The sequence below is a fragment of the Pseudophryne corroboree genome, chromosome 1, assembly GCF_028390025.1.
Source record: "Pseudophryne corroboree isolate aPseCor3 chromosome 1, aPseCor3.hap2, whole genome shotgun sequence".
Classification (NCBI taxonomy): domain Eukaryota; kingdom Metazoa; phylum Chordata; class Amphibia; order Anura; family Myobatrachidae; genus Pseudophryne; species Pseudophryne corroboree.
Window position 1 is genome coordinate 308,637,183 of NC_086444.1, and position 24,590 is coordinate 308,661,772.

At 46.6% G+C, this 24,590-nt stretch overlaps 1 protein-coding gene across 3 annotated transcripts in view; it reads right to left on the reverse strand.

Moving 5' to 3' along the window:
• The window catches only part of CFAP251 (cilia and flagella associated protein 251), a 263,063-nt gene that overhangs the window by 32,819 nt on the left and 205,654 nt on the right, over positions 1-24,590 (reverse strand). For all 3 annotated transcript variants that reach the window (XM_063964473.1, XM_063964472.1, XM_063964474.1), the window contains 3 exons: positions 22,330-22,473; positions 2,313-2,541; positions 754-855 (listed from right to left, as the gene is read on the reverse strand). In XM_063964473.1, coding sequence (XP_063820543.1) covers positions 754-855; positions 2,313-2,541; positions 22,330-22,473 — 475 coding nt within the window. The remainder of the gene's footprint in view (positions 1-753; positions 856-2,312; positions 2,542-22,329; positions 22,474-24,590) is intronic.

Genomic DNA, 24,590 nt, shown 5'->3' on the forward strand with positions numbered 1-24,590 from the left:
CTGTGTTTCCGCCCAGTAACACCCATTTCCTGTCAATCACATTACGATCGCCGGAGCGAAGAAAAAGCCGTGAGTAAAAATACTTTCTTCATAGTAAAGTTACTTGGCGCAGTCGCAGTGCGAACATTGCGCATGCGTACTAAGCGGATTTTCACTGCGATGCGATGAAAAATACCGAGCGAACAACTCGGAATGAGGGCCAAAATACTTTCTTATAGCAAGCTCAGGAGAGCTCACTAAGTAGTACCCAGCTCGTCCGGGCACAGATTCAAACTGAGGTCTGGAGGAGGGGCATAGAGGGAGGAGCCAGTGCACACCAGAACCTAAATTCTTTCTTAAAGTGCCCATGTCTACTGCGGAGCCCGTCTATCCCCATGGTCCTTACAGAGTCCCCAGCATCCACTAGGACGTTAGAGAAATAACTGTTAAAACAATGACAGTGTCTGACCATTACTGCTGTAGCCTATAAGATCTGGGCTTTTCAACCAAGCCTGAGCTGCTTGATGTCTCCGATTTGTACAAATACAAGTAATTAAGAAAGAAAGCAAGATAGAATTATGTGTTTCTCATAGGGGGAAAAAAAAAACCTTGCAAATGACGTTTAATAAAGTAGCAGCATATACTTTTCAGTATGTGGGTGATCGCAGCAAAGGCGGAATGGCCTATAGAGGCTTTGCAAGTGACGTGTGTATAGATTTTGAAGTTCACTTCTGTATGCAGAGTTTCTGTTCCATTGCTCCATTATTACCATACCTGTAGACTTGTAGCTGCCAAGTTCTAAACTCCCACCTTCTGGATTTAGCCCTAGCAAGGTGCTAAGATATTCTGCAAGCTCCTCTTCAGTCATATGTTCACCTGTATGGAATATGTTACTATTATGATTTTATAGGAACAAAATGTAAAATGTCACCACTAAAGGTCTAGAAAAAAAACAAAATAAAGCATGATTATATCCCTCACCATTAAATATAGAAAAGGAGGGTCTATCTCCACAGGGTACCGTATTATAGTTATCATTCTTTATTGTCAGATATCTACTATAATTATATATCCCAATCTAAGTTTCCATCTAGACCCACATTATTCTGGAGTATATTTAAAAATCTTTGTCATTTCAGATATTAGCCATAAATGGTGCTAAATTCTCTTTGAAAGGGACTCAAACAAACCCTTAATAATGCTTAGGAAATACCAGGTACAGTAATGGGGTGCTTCAGTTCCACAAAGCATGACTCTGTATTGTAGCCATAAAGTGTACCTTTCACATACTGTACATAATAAGTCTAAGGTTTTAGATGCAAGCCTATAGAAAGGGGGCAAATTGATACAATTTTCATAAAACCACATCTCATTTGCCCTATCCGTGGACCAACGATTCTCAGCATTATGCCCCATGTGCAACCCACTTCATTAAGGGCACAGAGTATGTAAGTATATTAAATTAGAGTTGAAGAGAAAGGAAAGGCAATGACTTTGACTGTAATGAGAGATACAAGAGTTGTTTAGTTTTTCTTCATCTAATGGCAGGATACATTTTGGGTGCAGTATTGGAAAAGCACTTTATATTGCAACCTCCATGTGGTTTCCAAATCTGCCAATGTACTAAGGGCTATTTAACACTAAAAATTGCAATACTGAAGTAAAGACAATGAAACGCACATGTTTTGCAATGTCATTTGAAAAAGACCTCAAACCTTAATTTGAATATGTAAAATGAAATCACAGAAGCAGGATGCATGTTGCCACAATGATTAGAATTGTTGTCCTGTCAGAACAATTCCAACCAGGACATTATCTGTACACAGTTTGTATGTTCTTCTCATGTTTGTATATATTTCCTTCCACAGTCCATATATGTAAAAATACGTTTTCTACATGTAACTGAAGCACAATGTGTCCTGGTTGGTATCCGGACTATAGGTCGACCATGACAAGGTTGACAGTCATTAGGTCAGCCACTAACGGTTGACATGCATAAGGTCAATAAGTCAACAGTGCTTATGGTCGACAGCTTTTTCTGGGGTTTTTTTTATAATTTTTTTCATACTTTACCATCCACGTGGGAATAGTAACCAGCGATGCACCTTGCCAAGGTGACGCGGTACACTAATTTGGGGTCCATGTGCTTTCACTGTAAAAATGACACCAAGAAAACTTTAAAAAGTATTGTCGACCTTTTCATGTGTCAACATTTTTCATGTCGACCTAATGACCCTGTCGACCTTATGCAGGCCAACCATTAGTGGTCAACCTAATCACTGTAGACCTTCTGCTTGTAGATCTCATGGTCCACACCCGTCTTGGTTACTCACCTCTTGTTTGCAGCAGCTGTAATAAATCTCCTCTTTTAACAGCCTGTTCTCCTTTCTCATTAGTAAAACCAAGAACTTGAAAAGCTTGTTGAAGCTCCTTCAAACATAACCCAAAAGCAGGTCTGTGATTTATGTAAAGCTTCAGAAAATCCCCAAGGTCTATGTGTGTAACTTGTTTTCCAGTATTCACATATTCACTAAATTTAACTTCATTCAGCATATTTTCCACCTAAAATGAAAAGACAACAATGAATAGACACATCATATGTTATGTTGAAAGTTGTCTGTTCTGATATTACTGACACCAGTTCCACAGACACATCTTTGTCAGATATCCACATAACTGAATGTAGCCATATCTATTTGTGTCCAGGAGTGTAACTAGGGGTGTGCGAGTGGTACAGGCCTGCACAGTCACTGCCACTGCATCTGTCCGCCAGTATACTGTACCACAGCCTGCCTCCAAACATGCACACCTGTACAGTGGTGTATGTCCTGGCGCTGGTGGCATCCCCCCACTGGCATGATGTCATGATATCATTCTGTCTGGGGATGTAGCAGGCACAGGGTACGGTGCCACCCTGTTACAGCACTGTTTGTGTCTAATTACGTCTAAAACCATCACCATCAAAACTGCAGTGTACAGGCACCTTAACATGAACAGTCATATACCAGGGGCCTGTGATTCTGGGATGTATCATGTTATTTGTTGAATACGAAACATTAATTAACGCACATACAGTACCTGCTTTTTTCAGTGTGACAATAGTCTGCTTCTGCTTCTCCCATTTTTCCCAATTTTAACACCCTAGGCAGATGTAGTTGTATTATACTAAATCTACTCTTAGTATTTGATTACTAATTTAGCACATATTATTTTAGATGTAAAATAAGTGTGAAAAGATTGATCAGACCATCATCATACTGCATGACCTGTCCCAGAGCCAGCCCTAACCAATATGATGCCCTAGGCAGGATTGCACCGTCGCTAATTTCACCTCTGACCCTGCACCCCTTTCCCAGTACCATCACCCCTCACCCATAGCAGTTCTCATTTTGGTGCTCCAAGCCCCTATATTTTAAATATGAACAGTGCGCACATTTGGCGTGCAGCCCAAAAAGGGGCCTGTTCCTGTTTGGAAGGGGCATGGCCACACAATAGTACCCCCAATGCAAATTATGCTACACAGTAGTGCAATTTTATTCACATTTTATTATGCAATAGTGTCCCTTATTCACGTTATATCACACAATAGCACCACTTTACCTTATATACGTTACTCCTTACAGTAGTGCCCCTTATTCACATTACATCACACTGAATTGCTAAAGTTGGGTGCTTTTTTTTGGCGAAAATGCATCTTATTTGCATTGCTATATGACTAGGATATATATAGGCATGCTGCATATCATTTTAATCAGCAGAAGCTACTTGTGCCCCTAGGCATTCCAAATGCCCTATGATTTTGCCTAGTTTGCCTGTGCCTAGGGCCAGCTCTGAGCTGTCCTGTAAAACAATAAGAGCCGGCATATAGCTAATACCCACATAAAGATGCCAATGTAAAGTCCAAATGAAGTCATCTGTAATTACACTTGCATTGTGCTCAACGGCGCATGGCACTAAATGCAGATATTCAACCATGTGCCAAGTTCTATGCATCTATGCAACCGTACTGCCCCTATCCATAGACTTGGTTCCATAACCACTCTCGTTGCCAGTGTGCCCTGTCCCAGGGGTGTATCTAGGGGTCCGAGCGCCCCTAGCAAAGTAAGTGGCTGGTGCCCGCCCCCACCACCACAACACACATATTTGAAATAAGGAAGGCATGTCAAAAAAGGGATGTGGCCTTGTGGGGAAGGGGCGTAGCCACAGAATGGTACTTCCAATTCAAATTATGCCACACAGTATCACGTTACACCGCACAGTAGTGACCATAACTCACATTACACCGCACAGTAGTGTCTCTTCTTCACATTACGCCACACAGTAGTACCCCTATAGAAAACACTGTCTATACAAGCAGGGCCAATTGTAGACCTTGTGGCGCCCAGGATGAAAGTTTCCTTTGGCACCCCCCCACCCTGACAGACAAGACAGGGTTAGTGCGTGCCAAAAAATAGGGGCGTGGCTTCATAGGAAAGGGGCATTGTCACAGAATATTACCGATTCACATTACATTGCACAGCAGTGTCAATCAGTCACATTACACCACACAGCAGTGTCCGTCAGTCACATTACACCATAGTAGTGTCTGTCAGTCACATTACACTACCAGATGTGCCCCCCTAGTAGCGCCGCTTACAAACACACAAATAAAAAATAAATAAAAAAAACCCAAACCACACAATACTCACCAGCCCCGCTCCTGCTACCTGACCGCTGCAGCCCTCCGTCTCTAACTGCCCGCTCCTCGGATCTATGGGAGAGATGTCATGATGTCTCTCCCATAGCGCCGCACAGACACTAGAGGTCTTTTAGGACCTCTAGCGTCTGACAATGGTGCCGGCTGCAGCGGGCGCCCACGCAGCTCACGGCGCCTGCTGTAGCTGGGGACTGCGATATGCAAGGTGCGGGTGTGCGGCGGGCACCTGCGGGGGGTGACTGCGGCCATGCCCGCAGGCCGCAGTGCCCCGGGGCACAGTCCCGGCTTACCCGTTCCTAGAACCACTCCTGTATACAAGGCATATGGGGAATGCAAATAGAAAATGGAAATGTGGACCAGTGCAAATAAATATATTTCTATTTTTAGATGGGGAATGTGGTCAAACCACATTTTGCCATTAGTATATCTGATCCTGCACAAAGGCACACACATATACACTTAAGGTGCATACATACGGTGCGACGAGGTGTCGCGGCTGATACTGACTATATTGTGCCCAGAGGCATGTAGTCAGCATCAGCCCTGCTTGCACACACTATATTTTCTTGCAATGGCGATCCCACAGGAACGCACATCGTCATCGCAAGCTTATACACATGGGGGGTCATTCCGAGTTGATCGTAACTTTGCTAAATTTAGCACAGCTACGATCATTCACATTGACATGCGGGGGGACACCCAGCACAGGGCTAGCCCGCCCCGCATGTCAATGCCCCCCCCCACAGAAGTGCAAAGGCATCGCACAGCGGCGATGCCTTTGCACTTCAAGAGTAGCTCCCGACCAGCGCAGCTTTAGCGTGCTGGCCGGGAGTCACTCATCGCTCCCCGGCCCGCAGCGGCTGTCTGTGATGTCACGCAGCCACCGCGGCCCGCCCCCCTCAACGGTCCGGCCACGCCTGCGTTGGCCGAACCGCTCCCTTTGAACGGCGGCTTAACGCCACCGTCCAGCCCCCTCCGCCTCAGAGGCAATCGCTAGGCAACGATGGCTGCCATGTGTCGGCGATGCATGCGCAGTTCTGACCCAATAGCTGCGCTGCGACAAACTGCAGCGAGCAATTGGGTTGGAATGACCCCCATGGTGCGATATGCACTGTTTCTGTGCGATATGGACTGTATAGTCCATATCGCACTGTGTGTCTGCACCTTAACATACATTGGGCGGGATGTACTAACCTCTCCCGCCGCGTTAACTGCTTTTCTCTGCGCTCCCTGCCCTGACATATTCTCCATGGTAACCTGTCTCCGGCTTCCCCTCCCGGCGCTGCTATTCGCTCCTTTGTACACACATACCACCTCTTCACAGCTGCGGCCAGTAAAGGTCTTGGCTTTGTTGATGCCGCGTTCCCCCTTTGCTTGGGATGCTGTGGCATGTGCGCATGCGCAAGAGAATAGCAAAGGGGGAGCGCGGTAACAACAAAGCTGAGACCTGAGTGGCCGCGGTGGTGAAGAGGCGGTATGTGTGTACAAAGGAGCGAATAACTACGCTGGGAGGGGAAGTCGGAGACAGGTTACCATGGAGAATGTGTCAGGGCAGGGAGCGCAAGGAAAAGCAGTTAACGCGGCAGCAGAGGTTAGTACATCCCGTCCATACCATCACACACACACACACACACACACACACAAAAAAAAAAGATATACAGTACAGTCACACATGCAGTATATACAAATACAATTACACACATGCACACATATATTTAGTCACATACATACATACATAGTTACACACTTATTGACATACATAGTCACACACTAATAAACACATGAACACAGTAGATACTTATACACACAAACATACATGCATACATAGTCACACACATACATAAATTCAGTCACAGACACACACACAGACAGACTATATAGTGTCCGTCATCCCCCTCATTACAAACAGGGTGGGTAATTCTGAGTTGATCGCAGCAGGAATTTTGTTAGCAGTTGGGCAAAACCATGTGCACTGCAGGGGAGGCAGATATAACATGTGCAGAGTGAGTTAGATTTGGGTGGGTTATTTTGTTTCTGTGCAGGGTAAATACTGGCTGCTTTATTTTTACACTGCAATTTAGATTGCAGATTGAACACATCACACCCAAATCTAACTCTCTCTGCACATGTTATATCTGCCTCCCCTGCAGTGCACATGGTTTTGCCCAACTGCAAACAAAGTTCCTGCTGCGATCAACTCGGAATTACCCTCAGGGTACACTGACTGCATGTACTTTAGTAGCACGCTGTCCTCTCTCTCCCTCTCCTCCATGCTGTTGGGCTGCCTGGCAGGGGATCCGGTCTTTAGGTCCACAGTAAGTAGGTTGACACTGTCTATGTTGGCCACTATTGGTTGACAGTAAGTAGGTCGACATGGTTTCTAGGTCGACAGGGGCTCTAGGTACACATGTTCTAGGTCGACATGACAAATGGTCAACATGAGTTTATCACTTTTTTTTTTTCTTTTTTTTTACTTTTCAATACTTTACGATCCACGTGGACTACAATTGGGAAATGGTAACCTGTGCCGAACGCAGCGGTAGCGGAGCGAGGCACCTTGCCCAAAGCATGGAGAGCGAAGTGAGCTATGCGAGGGGACACGGTGCACTAATTAGGGTTCCCGGTCACTGTACAAAGAAAACGACATCCAAAAAGTAAAAAAACTCATGTCGACATTTTATCATGTCGACCTAGAGTCCCTGTCAACCTACTTACTGTCGACCAATAGTGGTCGACCAAGACACTGTCGACCTAAGTCTAATCTACCTAACATACCACACCTGCCTGGCAGTGAGTGCCGTGTAGCTCCGCCCCCCCTGCTTCCACTCCATCCACTACCCTATCTCAATGCAGGGCAGTGCAGTCCTGTGCCTCCCCCCCCCACCCCCCTTATTTTGGCTGAGATTGTACCTGGCGACTGTCTGTCACTGTCGGCGTCAATCAGTGTCCAGCGGAACAGCTCCTCACTAGTGATCAATCAGACTCAAAATAAACTAAGGCTCCCAGTAGCCCTTGCTGCCGGGAGCTACAGGCAACAAGGTCTACTGGGAGCTGTAGTTTATGTTGAGTCTGATTACAAGCGAGGTGCGGTGTGCTGCTACCGGACACTGGCATCGGCACTAACAGATAGTCACAAAGTCTGACACTGACAGTACTTCTTGATTCTACCCCCTGGCCGTGGATGGCACCGCTGGGTGACGCCCCCTCCTTGCCAGCGCCCCTAGCGAGTGCCATCCTGGCCAATGGGTAGATACGCCCCTGCCCTGTCCTTGGTGCCAGATATCAGTCTCAATGCAGGTGTGATTACACTTCCACACAACTTTACTAACCTACCCTCACTAAATGTAAAAATGTGCAAACGCCAAGTGACACCCATTTATCCGCAAGTGGAGATGTGACTGAGTTGCATCAATTCGGCTGCAGAGAGAAAACTCATAACTCATAATATGCGTCCACAAGACTGACTTGCGTTCAAGCCTGCATCAGCCCCAAGATCACACACTAAGACAACATAAAAAATAATCTAAATGTGTTTTCTATTGTGTTGTTTTGCAACTGTTCAGACATGTCCTAGTTTCTGATGGAATCCTATTATGTTGATAGTGTTGTACGCTGGCGACTTCGGAAACAGACAAAGTAAATCCAGATGGTTTTCAGCAGTATGTGTGGTCTGAAATAACGGTTCCCTGTGTTTCCAATGATGGACCATCCATTTCTCATGTGATTCAGCCAGGCACTTGTGCATGACAGCTGACATCTCGGTCTTCATTAGCATCTCAGGGTACATAATGTGACACTTGAATGCCAGACATCTTGCTCAAGGAAGCTGAAGTCACTAGGCCAAGTCAATATTTTTTTTTTTTTTTTAATATAATTTTTATTGAAACACGTAAAATACCACAAGGTGTACAGTTTTCTTGATAATAAAAACATGTATGATAACAAACAAAATTCAGTGTAACGTGTCTTATATAACATCTTTCATGATGTTATCTAAACATACCATACTGATATCTTGAGTCAGCAGCACATCCCAATAAGAAAGAGATACATCCGTTATACAGAAATAAATTTCAATGTCCTATCCCATAAGACTAGTGTTTAGGAAACAATTCCCCCCGACCCTTCTTGTCGCTATCCGTCTCTTTGTCCCCAAGATGTAGTGGGTTTATTAGGGCAATCATGGTAACATATTTACCGGCGGGTCCCCAGATAATTCCCGACTAGCGTACCAACGCGTGAGTTTTAGGGATTCATGTATTCTGGAACGCATGTCTGACGGCAAGGTATCAATATAGCTTTCCCAGGTTCCAAAGAACCCAGCTGAACGCTTTTCTTTTTCCAGCATGGTGTCAATCCACTCCATGTTGAATACATGGTGTAGTTTATCTTTAAACAGTTTAAGGGTGGGGGGAGTTGCCTCAATCCATGTCTGCAAGATGGCTTTACGAGTGCTCGCACTTATAATTAATAACAGGCGTTTACATCCCCTCTCTATTCGTTATTCTCCTGGTAACATACCGAATATTGCCCATGTATCAGTAAAAGGAATATAGTTTACCAAGTTATTGAGAGCAAATTGTCTAACTTTGAGCCAGAATAATCTCAACATGGGGCATTTCCAGAAATAATGGTACATATCCGCTATATCAGCGTGGCATCTGGGACAAGAAGTGGATGGTATCAATCCTGCTAAATGTTGTCTATGGGGCGAAAAGTAAGCCTTATGATAAATGTTCAAAAACATTTCCTGATACTGCATCGCCGCCATTGTTTTTCTCGACCAAAATAATGACTTCAACAATCCATCACATGTCAAAGAGGGAATAATGCGGACCCAAGCGTTCATACCCGACTGAATAAGATTGTGGTTATTATTTTGCCTCAGGAAAGTATAATGGTGTGAGATCGCTCCCTTTACTATTAAATCCGACTTTAGCAGCACATCTAAAGAATTATTCCAATCCTTGTCAGACAATTTGCCTATCACCGACATAGCATAGTGTTTCGCTTGCATATATGCAAAAGGGTATCTCTGGAAACTCTGGAATCTCTCCGATGCTTGTGAATATGAAAGAGGTGCTTTAGTGTCCTTGTCTAAAAGTGACCCCACATTATGCAGTCCTTCTGAGTTTAGTCTATCGTATGGTGAGGCTGCCAGCCCGCCTTGAAAGTCAGGATTGTGAAGGAATTGTGAAAAAAGGGAGTTATAGGAGTTTAAGTCTTGTCTGTGTCTGAGTATATGCCAAAGACGTTTTGTAGTCCATAATAAAGGGTTATTACGTATACTGTCTTCTACTTCACTATCATGTAGATGTAGCAGACCCATCAAGTTACAGTTAGTTAAAAACTGTTGTTCTAGAGAAGTATTTGCATATAGGTCAGTTTCAGACAACCAATCTCGTAGATATCTCAATACCGCCGCGTGATTATAATATAATATATTAGGAAAATTAATCCTTCCATTGGTAACCGGTTGTTGCAATTTTATCAGCCCTATGCGTGGCCTTTTGGCTCCCCAGATAAATCTTCTAAAGTGGGCATTCAGTGAACCAATATCCTTTTGAGATAAAAGCAGAGGTAAAGCCTGTAATATATATAACCATCTTGGAAACGTCACCATTTTAATGAGATTCGCTCTCCCCACATACGACAGCATCAAGTGTGCCCAGCCCTCTAGCTCCCTTGCCGTATCTGTTAGAGCCTTAGAGATATTTAATCTGTATAGCTCTGCCGGCCGCTTGGGGAGGCGAATGCCTAAGTAGTCGATGTATGATCTTGCCCACCTCACTGCTAATTGTCGTCCCCAATGCGGAGTGGTAATCCGCGGATTCAGATAAAGACCTACTGATTTACCCAGGTTAACTGTGAATCCTGAGATTTCCCCAAAATCTCCCAATTTCCCCAAAATTTTTTGCAGAGACATTTTCGGGTCATCGATATATAATAATACGTCATCCGCAAAGGCCGACAGTTTAATTTCTGCCCCACCCACCTTAATGCCCTTAAATTCTGTCTAAGATTGTAGAATACGGAACAAAGGGTCTATACATAGATTAAACAGTAAGGGGGATAATGGGCAGCCCTGACGTGTTCCCCGAAACATATATATGTGGTCTCCCCTCACGCCATTAATTAACCCAAGTCAATATTTTTAACGATTGACCTTTGACGATGAATGAGTCATGAATATGGCGAGCAAGCACCAAACCACTAATACACTTGGTAATAAAAAAAGAAAAGAAAAATCCATAACCAAGGTCTGGATTAGCAATATAGCATGAAACAGAGAACAGATGTCCGGAGAAAATTTGTAAGACACAAATAAGAATAGTATCCATAATTCTGTGTAATGGGTAGAAGAGATATGTCTTTGGTGTGAACACCACTTCTGATGCATAATTACAGTTTAAGGCCATACTTTAAATATATATATATATATATATATATATATATATATATAGTCCTGCAATGGTGTGGCACTCGGCTGGATAAATGGACAATAAACCAGTCAGGTCTAATTGCTGTGTATATATATATATATATATATATATATATATATCAGGGCCGGCTCCAGGCATGTTCGAATAGAGCGGCCGCGCAGGGCGCCACCCTTAATGGGCGCCGCCATATTCCTGCCTGGAGCCAGCCCAGCCTGCAGCGATACCCGGCCGCCCTTAACTGTTGTGTGCGCGCTGTGCGGCGCCAGCGTCTGCCGTCAGATGCCGGCACCGCGCATAGCGCGCACAGAGCTGATTTAGAGGAGTCCGCACGGCGCCCGCGCCCTCAGCAGCACTCCCACTCCCAACGCCGCAGGTGAGGTGAGGTGAGGTGAGGTGAGCAGCGGCGGCATTTATGGATCGGGCACTGTGGGGTCATATCTACACTGTGGGGGAATTTATTTACCTGGCACTGTTTGAGGCATATCTGCACTGTGGGGGCATTTATATATATGGCACTGTGGGGGCATTTATTTGTCTGGCACTGTGGGGGCATATCTGGCACTGTGCTGTGGGGGCATATCTGGCACTTTGGGGGCATTTATATATCTGGCACTGTGGGGGCATATCTGCACCATGGGGGCATTTATATATATATATATATATATATATATATATATATATATATATATATAGCACTGTGGGGACATATCTGCACTGTGGGGGCATTTATCTGGCACTGTGGGGGCATATCTGGCACTTTGGGGGCATTTATGTATCTGGCACTGTGGGGGCATATCTGGCACTGTGGGGGCATATCTGCACTGTGGGGGCATTTATGTATCTGGCACTGTGGGGGCATCTATGTATCTGGCACTGTGGGGGCATTTATGTATCTGGCACTGTGGGGGCATATCTGCACTGGGGGCATTTATGTATCTGGCACTGTGGAGGCATATCTGCACTGGGGGCATTTATGTATCTGGCACTGCGGGGGCATTTATTTATCTGGCACTGCAGGGGCATTTATTTATCTGGCACTGTGGGGGCATTTATGTATCTGGAACTGTGGGGACATATCTGGCACTGTGTGGCCATTTATGCATCTGGCACTGCTGGGGGGGCATGTCACGTGTAGCTGGCACTGCTGGGGGGCATGTCACGTGTAGCTGGCACTGCTGGGGGGCATATCATGTAGTGTTCCCGCTAGGCGTCTGTGGCTATGCAATGTGTCTCAGTGCTCTGCCTGGCGCAAAGTGTATTAGCTGCACTACTGTGTGGTGTAATGCGAATTGCCACTATTATGTGGCCACGCACCTTCCCCATGAAGCAACACCCCTAAGTTTTTGCTTCGGCGCGCACTGTATATGCCTTGGCGTGCGGGTGGGGGAGCACCAAGCATTACAGTATGTACATCATTTTGCTGTCCTAACTTAAAAATGTGCCCTCCCTGTGATCTGCACCCTGCCCTAAAAAGTGAACACTATCATGTGTAGCTGGCACTGCTGGGGGGCATATTGGGTGTAGCTGGCATTGCTGGGGGGCATGTCATGTGTAGCTGGCACGGCTGCGGGGCATGTCATGTGTAGCTGGCACTGCTGTGGGGCATGTCATGTAGCTGGCACTGCTGGGGGGCATATGTATCTGCACATTATGTGTATCTGACACTATACTGGAGACATTGGGGGTCATGCCGAGTTGTTCGCTCGTTGCCGATTTTCGCAACGGAGCGATTAAGGCAAAAATGCGCATGCGCATGGTACGCAGTGCGCATGCGCTAAATATTTTAGCACAAAACTTAGTAGATTTACTCACGTCAGAACGAAGATTTTTCATCGTTGAAGTGATCGGAGTGTGATTGACAGGAAGTGGGTGTTTCTGGGAGGAAACTGACCGTTTTCTGGGAGTGTGCGGAAAAACGCAGGTGTGCCAGGATAAAACGCAGGAGTGCCTGGAGAAACGGGGGAATGGCTGGCCAAACGCAGGGCGTGTTTGTGACGTCAAACCAGGAACGAAACGGGCTGAGCTGATCGCAGTGTAGGAGTAAGTCTCGAGATACTCAGAAACTGCTAAGAATTTTCTATTCGCAATTCTGCTAATCTTTTGTTCGCAATTCTGCTATGCTAAGATACACTCCCAGAAGGCGGCGGCCTAGCATGTGCAATGCTGCTAAAAGCAGCTAGCGAGCGAACAACTCGGAATCACCCCCATTGTGTGTAAGGAACACTACTGTGGCTGATAAGTGTAAGGCTGCTAATTGTGTGCGTAGAGGGGGTGTGAAAATATATTTATTTATAGTCTGATAATATGAAGTTATGAGGCCACGCCCACTTTCCCAGGAGGAAACGCCCACTTTTCCTGGAGCGCGCGCGCCGAAGGCGCGCGCATAGGGGTTGGGGGGGGGGGGGGGCACTTTTACATTTTCTCGCTCAGGGTGCTAGTAGGCCTGGAGCCAGCCCTGATATATATATATATATATATATACACTGCTCAAAAAAATAAAGGGAACACAAAAAATAAGAATTTACTTACCGATAATTCTATTTCTCATAGTCCGTAGTGGATGCTGGGAACTCCGTAAGGACCATGGGGAATAGCGGCTCCGCAGGAGACTAGGCACAAAAGAAAAGCTTTAGGACTACCTGGTGTGCACTGGCTCCTCCCCCCATGACCCTCCTCCAAGCCTCAGTTAGGATACTGTGCCCGGACGAGCGTACACAATAAGGAAGGATTTTGAATCCCGGGTAAGACTCATACCAGCCACACCAATCACACCGTACAACTTGTGATATGAACCCAGTTAACAGCATGATAACAGAGGAGCCTCTGGATAGATGGCTCACAACAACAATAACCCGATTTGTTAACAATAACCATGTACAAGTATTGCAGATAATCCGCACTTGGGATGGGCATCCACTACGGACTACGAGAAATAGAATTATCGGTAAGTAAATTCTTGTTTTCTCTGACGTCCTAGTGGATGCTGGGAACTCCGTAAGGACCATGGGGATTATACCAAAGCTCCCAAACGGGCGGGAGAGTGCGGATGACTCTGCAGCACCGAGTGAGAAAACTCCAGGTCCTCCTCAGCCAGAGTGTCAAATTTGTAAAATTTCACAAAAGTATTTGACCCTGACCAAGTAGCAGCTCGGCAAAGTTGTAAAGCTGAGACCCCTCGGGCAGCCGCCCAAGATGAGCCCACCTTCCTTGTGGAGTGGGCTTTTACAGATTTTGGCTGTGGCAGGCCTGCCACAGAATGCGCAAGCTGAATTGTACTACAAATCCAGCGAGCAATAGTCTGCTTAGAAGCAGGAGCACCCAGCTTGTTGGGTGCGTACAGGATAAATAGCGAGTCAGATTTTCTGACTCCAGCCGTCCTGGAAACATATATTTTCAGGGCCCTGACAACGTCCAGAAACTTGGAGTCCTCCAAGTCCTTAGTAGCCGCAGGTACCACAATAGGCTGGTTCAGATGAAACGCTGAAACCACCTTTGGGAGAAATTGAGGACGAGTCCTCAATTCTGCCCTGTCCGTATGAAAAATCAGGTAAGGGCTTTTACAGGATAAAGCCGCCAATTCTGACACACGCCTGGCTGAAGCCAGGGCCAACAGCATGACCACTTTCCATGTGAGATATTTTAAGTCCACAGTGTTGAGTGGTTCAAACCAATGTGATTTTAGGAAACCCAAAACAACATTCAGATCCCAGGGTGCCACTGGAGGCACAAAAGGAGGCTGTATATGTAGCACTCCCTTAACAAACGTCTGGACTTCAGGCACTGAAGCCAGTTCTCTCTGAAAGAAAATCGACAGGGCCGAAATCTGGACTTTAATGAATCCTAATTTTAGGCCCATAGACACTCCTGCTTGCAGGAAATGCAGGAATCGACCCAGTTGAAATTCCTCCGTCGGGGCCTTTTTGGCCTCGCACCACGCAACATATTTCCGCCAGATGCGGTGATAATGCTTTGCGGTTACATCCTTTCTGGCTTTTATCAAAGCAGGGATGACTTCGTCTGGAATGCCTTTTTCCTTTAGGATCCGGCGTTCAACCGCCATGCCGTCAAACGCAGCCGCGGTAAGTCTTGGAACAGACAGGGTCCCTGCTGGAGCAGGTCCCTTCTCAGAGGTAGAGGCCAAGGGTCCTCTGTGAGCATTTCTTGAAGTTCCGGGTACCAAGTCCTTCTTGGCCAATCCGGAGCCACGAGAATAGTTCTTACTCCTCCCCGCCGTATAATCCTCAGCACTTTGGGTATGAGAGGCAGAGGAGGGAACACATACACTGACTGGTACACCCACGGTGTTACCAGAGCGTCCACAGCTATTGCTTGAGGGTCCCTTGACCTGGCGCAATACCTGTCCAGTTTTTTGTTGAGGCGGGACGCCATCATGTCCACCTTTGGTTTTTCCCAACGGTTTACAATCATGTGGAAGACTTCTGGGTGAAGTCCCCACTCTCCCGGGTGGAGGTCGTGCCTGCTGAGGAAGTCTGCTTCCCAGTTGTCCACTCCCGGAATGAACACTGCTGACAGTGCTATCACATGATTTTCCGCCCAGCGAAGAATCCTTGCAGCTTCTGCCATTGCCCTCCTGCTTCTTGTGCCGCCCTGTCTGTTTACGTGGGCGACTGCCGTGATGTTGTCCGACTGGATCAGCACCGGCTGACCTTGAAGCAGAGGTCTTGCTTGGCTCAGAGCATTGTAAATGGCTCTTAACTCCAGGATATTTATGTGAAGTGATGTCTCCAGGCTTGACCACAAGCCCTGGAAGTTTCTTCCCTGTGTGACTGCTCCCCAGCCTCGCAGGCTGGCATCTGTGGTCACCAGGACCCAGTCCTGAATGCCGAATCTGCGGCCCTCTAGAAGATGAGCACTCTGCAACCACCACAGGAGAGACACCCTTGTCCTTGGGGACAGGGTTATCCGCCGATGCATCTGAAGATGCGATCCGGACCATTTTTCCAGCAGGTCCCACTGGAATGTTCTTGCGTGGAACCTGCCGAATGGGATTGCTTCGTAGGAAGCCACCATTTTTCCCAGGACCCTTGTGCATTGATGCACTGATACTTGGCCTGGTTTTAGGAGGTTTCTGACTAGCTCGGATAACTCTCTGGCTTTCTCTTCCGGGAGAAACACCTTTTTCTGGACTGTGTCCAGGATCATCCCTAGGAATAGAAGACGTGTCGTCGGGATCAGCTGCGATTTTGGGATATTGAGAATCCAACCGTGCTGCCGCAGCACTACTTGAGATAGTGCTACTCCGACTACCAACTGTTCCTCGGATCTTGCCCTTATCAGGAGATCGTCCAAGTAAGGGATAATTAAAACTCCTTTCCTTCGAAGGAGTATCATCATTTCGGCCATTACTTTGGTAAAGACCCGGGGCGCCGTGGACAATCCAAACGGCAGCGTCTGAAACTGATAGTGGCAGTTCTGTACCACAAACCTGAGGTACCCTTGGTGAGAAGGGTAAATTGGGACATGGAGGTAAGCATCCTTGATGTCCAGAGACACCATATAATCCCCTTCTTCCAGGTTCGCGATCACCACTCTGAGTGACTCCATCTTGAATTTGAACCTCTGTATGTAAGTGTTCAAAGATTTTAGATTTAAAATAGGTCTCACCGAGCCATCCGGCTTCGGTACCACAAACAGCGTGGAATAATACCCCTTTCCCTGTTGCAGGAGGGGTACCTTGATTATCACCTGCTGAGAATACAGCTTGTGAATGGCTTCCAATACCGCCTCCCTGTCGGAGGGAGACGTCGGTAAGGCAGACTTTAGGAAACGGCGGGGGGGAGACGTCTCGAATTCCAATTTGTACCCCTGAGATACCACCTGAAGGATCCAGGGGTCCACTTGTGAGTGAGCCCACTGCGCGCTGAAATTCTTGAGACGGGCCCCCACCGTGCCTGAGTCCGCTTGTAGAGCCCCAGCGTCATGCTGAGGACTTGGCAGAAGCGGGAGAGGGCTTCTGTTCCTGGGAACTGGCTGTTTGCTGCAGCCTTTTTCCTCTCCCTCTGCCACGGGGCAGAAATGAGGAGCCTTTTGCCCGCTTGCCCTTATGGGGCCGAAAGGACTGCGCCTGATAATACGGCGTCTTCTTATGTTGAGAGGCTACCTGGGGTAAAAATGTGGATTTCCCAGCAGTTGCCGTGGACACTAGGTCCGATAGACCTACCCCAAATAACTCCTCTCCTTTATAAGGCAATACTTCCATATGCCTTTTGGAATCAGCATCACCTGACCACTGCCGCGTCCATAACCCTCTTCTGGCAGATATGGACAGCGCACTTACTCTTGATGCCAGTCGGCAAATATCCCTCTGTGCATCCCGCATATATAAAAATGCATCTTTTAAATGCTCTATAGTCAGTAATATACTGTCCCTATCCAGGGTATCAATATTTTCAGTCAGGGAATCCGACCACGCCACCCCAGCACTGAACATCCAGGCTGAGGCGATTGCTGGTCGCAGTATAACACCCGTGTGAGTGTATATACATTTTAGGATATTCTCCTGCTTTCTGTCAGCAGGTTCCTTAAGGGCGGCCGTATCAGGAGACGGTAGTGCCACCTGTTTTGACAAGCGTGTGAGCGCTTTATCCACCCTAGGGGGTGTTTCCCAACGTGCCCTATCCTCTGGCGGGAAGGGGTATGATGCCAATAACCTTTTAGGGATTATCAGTTTTTTATCGGGAGAAACCCACGCTTCATCACACACTTCATTGAATTCCTCAGATGCAGGAAAAACTACAGGTAGTTTTTTCTCACCAAACATAATACCCTTTTTAGTGGTACTTGTACTATCAGAAATGTGTAAAACATTTTTCATTGCCTCAATCATGTAACGTGTGGCCCTACTGGAAGTCACATTCGTCTCTTCATCGTCGACACTGGAGTCAGTATCCGTGTCGGCGTCTGTATCTGCCACCTGAGGTAGCGGGCGTTTTAGAGCCCCTGATGGTCTTTGAGACGCCTGGACAGGCACAAGCTGAGTAGCCGGCTGTCTCATGTCATCAACCGTCTTTTGTAAAGAGCTGACACTTTCACGTAGTTCCTTCCATAAGCCCATCCACTCAGGTGTCGACTCCCTAGGGGGTGACATCTCCATTATAGGCAATTGCTCCGCCTCCACGTCATTTTCCTCATCATACATGTCGACACAGTCGTACCGACACACAGCACACACACAGGGAATGCTCTGATAGAGGACAGGACCCCACTAGCCCTTTGGGGAGACAGAGGGAGAGTATGCCAGCACACACCAGAGCGCTATATATATGTTGGGATAACACTATACAGAGTGTTTTTCCCCTTATAGCTGCTGTTTATATTATACTGCGCTTAATTAGTGCCCCCCCTCTTGTTTTACCCTTTTCTGTAGTGCAGGACTGCAGGGGAGAGTCAGGGAGACGTCCTTCCAGCGGAGCTGTGAGGGAAAATGGCGCCAGTGTGCTGAGGAGATAGGCTCCGCCCCTTCTCGGCGGACTTTTCTCCCGCTTTTTTCAGGAATCTGGCAGGGGTTAATATACATCCATATAGCCCTGGGGGTTATATATGATGTATTTTAGCCAGCCAAGGTGTTAATATTGCTGCTCAGGGCGCCCCCCCCCAGCGCCCTGCACCCATCAGTGACCGGAGCGTGTGGTGTGCATGAGGAGCAATGGCGCACAGTTGCAGTGCTGTGCGCTACCTTGGTGAAGACTAATGTCTTCTGCCGCCGATTTTCCGGACTTCTTCTTGCTTCTGGCTCTGTAAGGGGGCCGGCGGCGCGGCTCTGGGACCGGACTCCGAGGCTGGGCCTGTGTTCGGTCCCTCTGGAGCTAATGGTGTCCAGTAGCCTAAGAAGCCCAAGCTGGCTGCAAGCAGGCAGGTTCGCTTCTTCTCCCCTTAGTCCCTCGATGCAGTGAGCCTGTTGCCAGCAGGTCTCACTGAAAATAAAAAACCTAAAACTAACTTTTCCTAAGAAGCTCAGGAGAGCCCCCTAGATTGCACCCAGCTCGGTCGGGCACAAAAATCTAACTGAGGCTTGGAGGAGGGTCATGGGGGGAGGAGCCAGTGCACACCAGGTAGTCCTAAAGCTTTTCTTTTGTGCCCAGTCTCCTGCGGAGCCGCTATTCCCCATGGTCCTTACGGAGTTCCCAGCATCCACTAGGACGTCAGAGAAATAACACATCCTAGATCTGAATGAATGAAATATTCTTATTAAATACTTTGTTCTTTACATAGTTGAATGTGCTGACAACAAAATCACACAAAAATTATCAATGGAAATCAAATTTATTAACCCATGGAGATCTGGATTTGGAGTCACACTCAAAATTAAAGTGGAAAAACACACTACAGGCTGATCCAACTTTGATGTAATGCCCTTAAAACAAGTCAAAAGGAGGCTCAGTAGTGTGTGTTGCCTCCACGTGCCTGTATGATCTCCCTACAACACCTGGGCATGCTCCTGATGAGGTGACGGATGGTCTCCTGAGGGATCTCCTCCCAGACCTGGACTAAAGCATCCGCCAAGTCCTGGACAGTCTGTGGTTCAACGTGGCGTTGGTGGATGGAGCGAGACATGATGTCCCAGATGTGCTCAATTGGATTCAGGTCATACTTGCCTACCCTCCCGGAATGGCCGGGAGGCTCCCGAAAATCGGGTGACCCTCCCGGACCCCCGGAAGAGCAGGCAAGTCTCCCGATTACAGGGGTCCCCCCCTGCCCGGCTGCCCACTTAGCGAGTGAAGTGGGCGGTCCGGGCAGGCAATGACGCGTTCTTGTTGAATCGCGTCATGCAAGCCACGCCCCCCACTGTATAATGTCGGTAATTGCGGCATTGCACAGTGGGGGGGGGGGCGTGGCTTGCATGACGCGATCCAGCAGCCACACCCCCGTCCCTCCTCCGGCCCGCCCCCGTGCCGCCTCCGGCCCGCCCCCCTCCTCACATCAGCTCACTGCACGGCGTGCCCGTCCCCCTGCTGGGCTGACTGGCTGCTCTCTCCCGGAGAGAGCAGCCCAAAAGTCGGCAACTATGATTCAGGTCTGGGGAACGGGCGGGCCAGTCCATAGCATCAATGCCTTCATCTTGCAGGAACTGCTGACACACTCCAGCCACATGAGGTCTAGTATTGTCTTGCATTAGGAGGAACCCAGGGCCAACCGCACCAGCATATGGTCTCACAAGGGGTCTGAGGATCTCATCTCGGTACCTAATGGCAGTCAGGCTACCTCTGGCGAGCACATGGAGGGCTGTGCGGCCCCCCAAAGAAATGCCACCCCACACCATTACTGACCCACTGCCAAACCGGTCATGCTAGAGGATGTTGCAGGCAGCTGAACGTTCTCCTTGGCGTCTCCAGACTCTGTCACGTCTGTCACATGTGCTCAGTGAGAACCTGCTTTCATCTGTGAAGAGCACAGGGCGCCAGTGGCGAATTTGCCAATCTTGGTGTTCTCTGGCAAATGCCAAACGTCCTGCACGGTGTTGGGCTGTAAGCACAACCCCCACCTGTGGACGTCGGGCCCTCATACCACCCTCATGGAGTCTGTTTCTGATCGTTTGAGTAGACACATGCACATTTGTGGCTTGCTGGAGGTCATTTTGCAGGGCTCTGGCAGTGCTCCTCCTGTTCCTCCTTGCACAAAGGCGGAGGTAGCGGTCCTGCTGCTGGGTTGTTGCCCTCCTACGGCCTCATCCACGTTTCCCGATGTACTGGCCTGTCTCCTGGTAGCGCCTCCATGATGTGGACACTACGCTGACAGACACAGCAAACCTTCTTGCCACAGCTCGCATTGATGTGCCATCCTGGATTAGCTGCTCTACCTGAGCCACCTGTGTGGGTTGTAGACTCCGTCTCATGCTACCACTAGAGTGAAAGCACCGCCAGCTTACAAAAGTGATCAAAACATCAGCCAGAAAGCATAGGAGCTGAGAAGTGGTCTGTGGTCCCCACCTGCAGAACAACTCCTTTATTGGGGGTGTCTTGGTAATTGCCTATAATTCCCACCTGTTGTCTATTCCATTTGCACAACAGCATGTGAAATTTATTGTCAATCAGTGTTGCTTCCTAAGTGGACAGTTTGATTTCACAGAAGTGTGATTGACTTGGAGTTACATTGTGTTGTTTAAGTGTTCCCTTTATTTCTTTGAGCAGTGTATATATATATATATATATATATATATTTCTGCACTTCTGCAGGGCTTGCTGAGTTAGACCCGCAATTAGGTGTTAATGGGAAGTTTACACGCTGGTTAAATTCAGTGAAGGCATCAATGGAATTTTGGTCTATGCAAAGTTGCAGTGCGCACTTATGACAGCTATGAAAGCATATACAGGTTGAGTATCCCATATCCAAATATTCCAAAATACGGACTTTTTTGAGTGAGACTGAGATAGTGAAACCTTTGTTTTTTGATGGCTCAATGTACACAAACTTTGTTTAATACTCAAAGTTATTAAAAATATTGTATTGAATGACCTTCCTGCACGGTGTTGGGCTGTAAGCACAACCCCCACCTGTGGACGTCGGGCCCTCATACCACTTTCCCCGTCACACGGCTCCATAGAACTGCAGGCAAATATGGACGAATCGTCCGTATTGGCCTGCATGCACAGCCGACGGGACACCAGCGATGAAGGAGCGCGGGGCCTTGCATCGTTCATCACTGGTGCCTCCACACTGCACGATATGAACGTTATCTCGTCCATTAATGAACGAGATTGTTCATATCTTGCAGTCAAATCGCCCAGTGTGTAGGGACTATTACTCTCTCTGCACGTGTTATATCTGCCCCACCTGCACTGCATATGATTTTGCCCATTAGAAAGTTTGCTGTTGCGATCAGGTCTGAATTAGGCCCTTAGTTCCATGCCTGCAATGTGGGAGCAATTACAGCCTACTGATCAAATACTAAAATGTTTCCATACCTCCCAACATGACCCTCTCCAGGAGGGACAGAACACTCTGCTCCTGCACTTCCCTTTTAATTTGTGATTGCCGTCACCTGTGCCGAAACACCTTTATTATCCATTAACCTGTTCAACACAGGTGCCGGGAATCATAGAGAAAGGGAAAAGTCCAGAAGCAGAGCATCGTGTCCCTCCTGGAGAGGGTCATGTTGGGAGGTATGAACTGTTTCTATCAATTCATTTTTTAAATTACTGACACACTGAAATAATTTCTAGAGCTGTAGGCACAGATAATGTTTTGAACTACCTCTTGTTCCGTTGGATAAAATCCCAATGCTCGCATGATGAAAGGAACTTCTTTCAAGGGAATGTGAGTTGAAACTTGTCTGGCCTCCATTGTGTCAATACCCTGATGACGCAGCTGTGCATAGTAGAAGTAATCTTCCAGCTCCTAAACAGAGAAAATAACATGATGAAATATTAGCATGCTGTAGCAAAGAGCAACCTTTATCATGTGTAACAAATCATCTAAGAAAAACCAGCGTAAGCAAATCACTGTTTCAAGACATGTCTGTACAATAACTGATGAAGTTTACAGGCTAATAGACTAGTTGGCTTGGATAAAAGGAAATATCAATAGCTTTTAACACACACACACACACACACACACACACACACACACACACACACACACACACACACACACACACACACACACACACACACATGCGTATATTTATATATATATATATATATATATATATATACAAACAATGTCCCAGCACTCACGTGGACCATATAATTACTTGCTGGGTGCCCTCCTGGTGACTGCATGTCACTATGTATACGGGGGACGGCAGCAGCGGCACTCATCAGACTTGGACAGGAAACTTAAAGTAGTGTCAGTTTATTAGCCATTCAGGCATGAATGGATAATAAACCGTCACTACTTTAAATTTCCTGTCCAAATCTGATGAGTGCCGCCGCCATCCACTACATACCATAATGACATATTCTGGTGATGGGACCTAAATCTAAGCACAGAATGCATTTATGTTTCATATATACCCTATACACACAGCCTGAAGGTAATTTTAGCCAATATTTTTTATAACTGTGTGCATTAAACGAAGTGTGTGTACATTCACACAATTCATTTATGTTTCACATACACCTTCTACACACAGCCTGAAGGTCATTTAATACAATATTTTTAATAACGTTGTGTATTAAACAAAGTTTGTGTACATTGAGCCATCAAAAAACAAAGGTTTCACTATCTCACTCAAAAAAGTCCGTATTTCGGAATATTCCGTATTTCGGAATATTTGGATATGGGATACTCAACCTGTATATACATACATACACACACACACACACACACACACACACACATATATACAGTGCATCCGGAAAGTATTCAAAGCGTTTTTATTTTAAATAAAATTTGCAAAAATCTCAAAAACACTTTTTTCACGTTGTCATTATGAGGTATTGTGTGTAGAATTTTGAGGGGAAAATTAATTTATTCTAGTTATTGATATTGATATATTTATATTCTTTTTAAGTTTGTTTGTTGAGGGTTTTTCAAAGTTATAGATCCGTATTAATATTTAAATCAAGGGACAAACAGTCTCCTGACCCAACCTGATTTTATACCTGTATCCTCTATAAATATATTCCCCACTATCTACAGCTCTTATTACGTGTTCTGTACTTATTACTATCAATAGACTTACAGTGCATCCGGAAAGTATTCACAGCGCTTCACTTTTTCCACAATTTATTATGTTACAGCCTTCTTCCAAAATGGAATAAATTCATTTTTTTTGTCCTAAAAATTCTACACATAATACCCCATAATGACAACGTGAAAAAAGTTTTTTTTAGATTTTTCCAAATTTATTAAAAATAAAAAACTAAGAAATCACAAGTACAAAAGTATTCACAGCCTTTGCCATGAAGTTCAAAATGGAGCTCAGGTGCATCCTGTTTCCACTGATTATCCTTGAGACGTTCCTACAGCTTAATTTAAGTCCACCTGGTAAATTCAGGTGATTGGACATGATTTGGAAAGGCATACACCTGTCTATATAAGGTCCCACACTTGACAGTGAATGTCTAAGCACAAACCAGGCATGAAGTCAAAGGAATTGTCTGTAGACCTCCGAGACAGGATTGTCTTAAGGCACAAATCTGGAGAAGGGTACAGAAAAATATACGTTATGGTAAGAACTTACCGTTAATAACGGTATTTCTCCTAAGTCCACAGGTTCCACAGGATACATTGGCATATGATGGAGCGACAGCGGAATTGCAGCAAACGGTCAAAGCTTTTCGGCCTCCCAGCATGCAACGAGCCCGTCCATATATCCCCGCCTCCTGGTTTAGGCAAATCAAGTGTTTTCCAAAGCTCAAGGCAGGAGCAGCATATAGAGCCCTAATCAGGCGAGAAGAACACACATGCACACCCTTCCGTACAAGAGGGAAGAGGTTAGTCAGTAAAAGGATCCTTAAATCAGGTGCGTCAGGTTGGGATCCCTGTGGAACCTGTGGACTTAGAAGAAA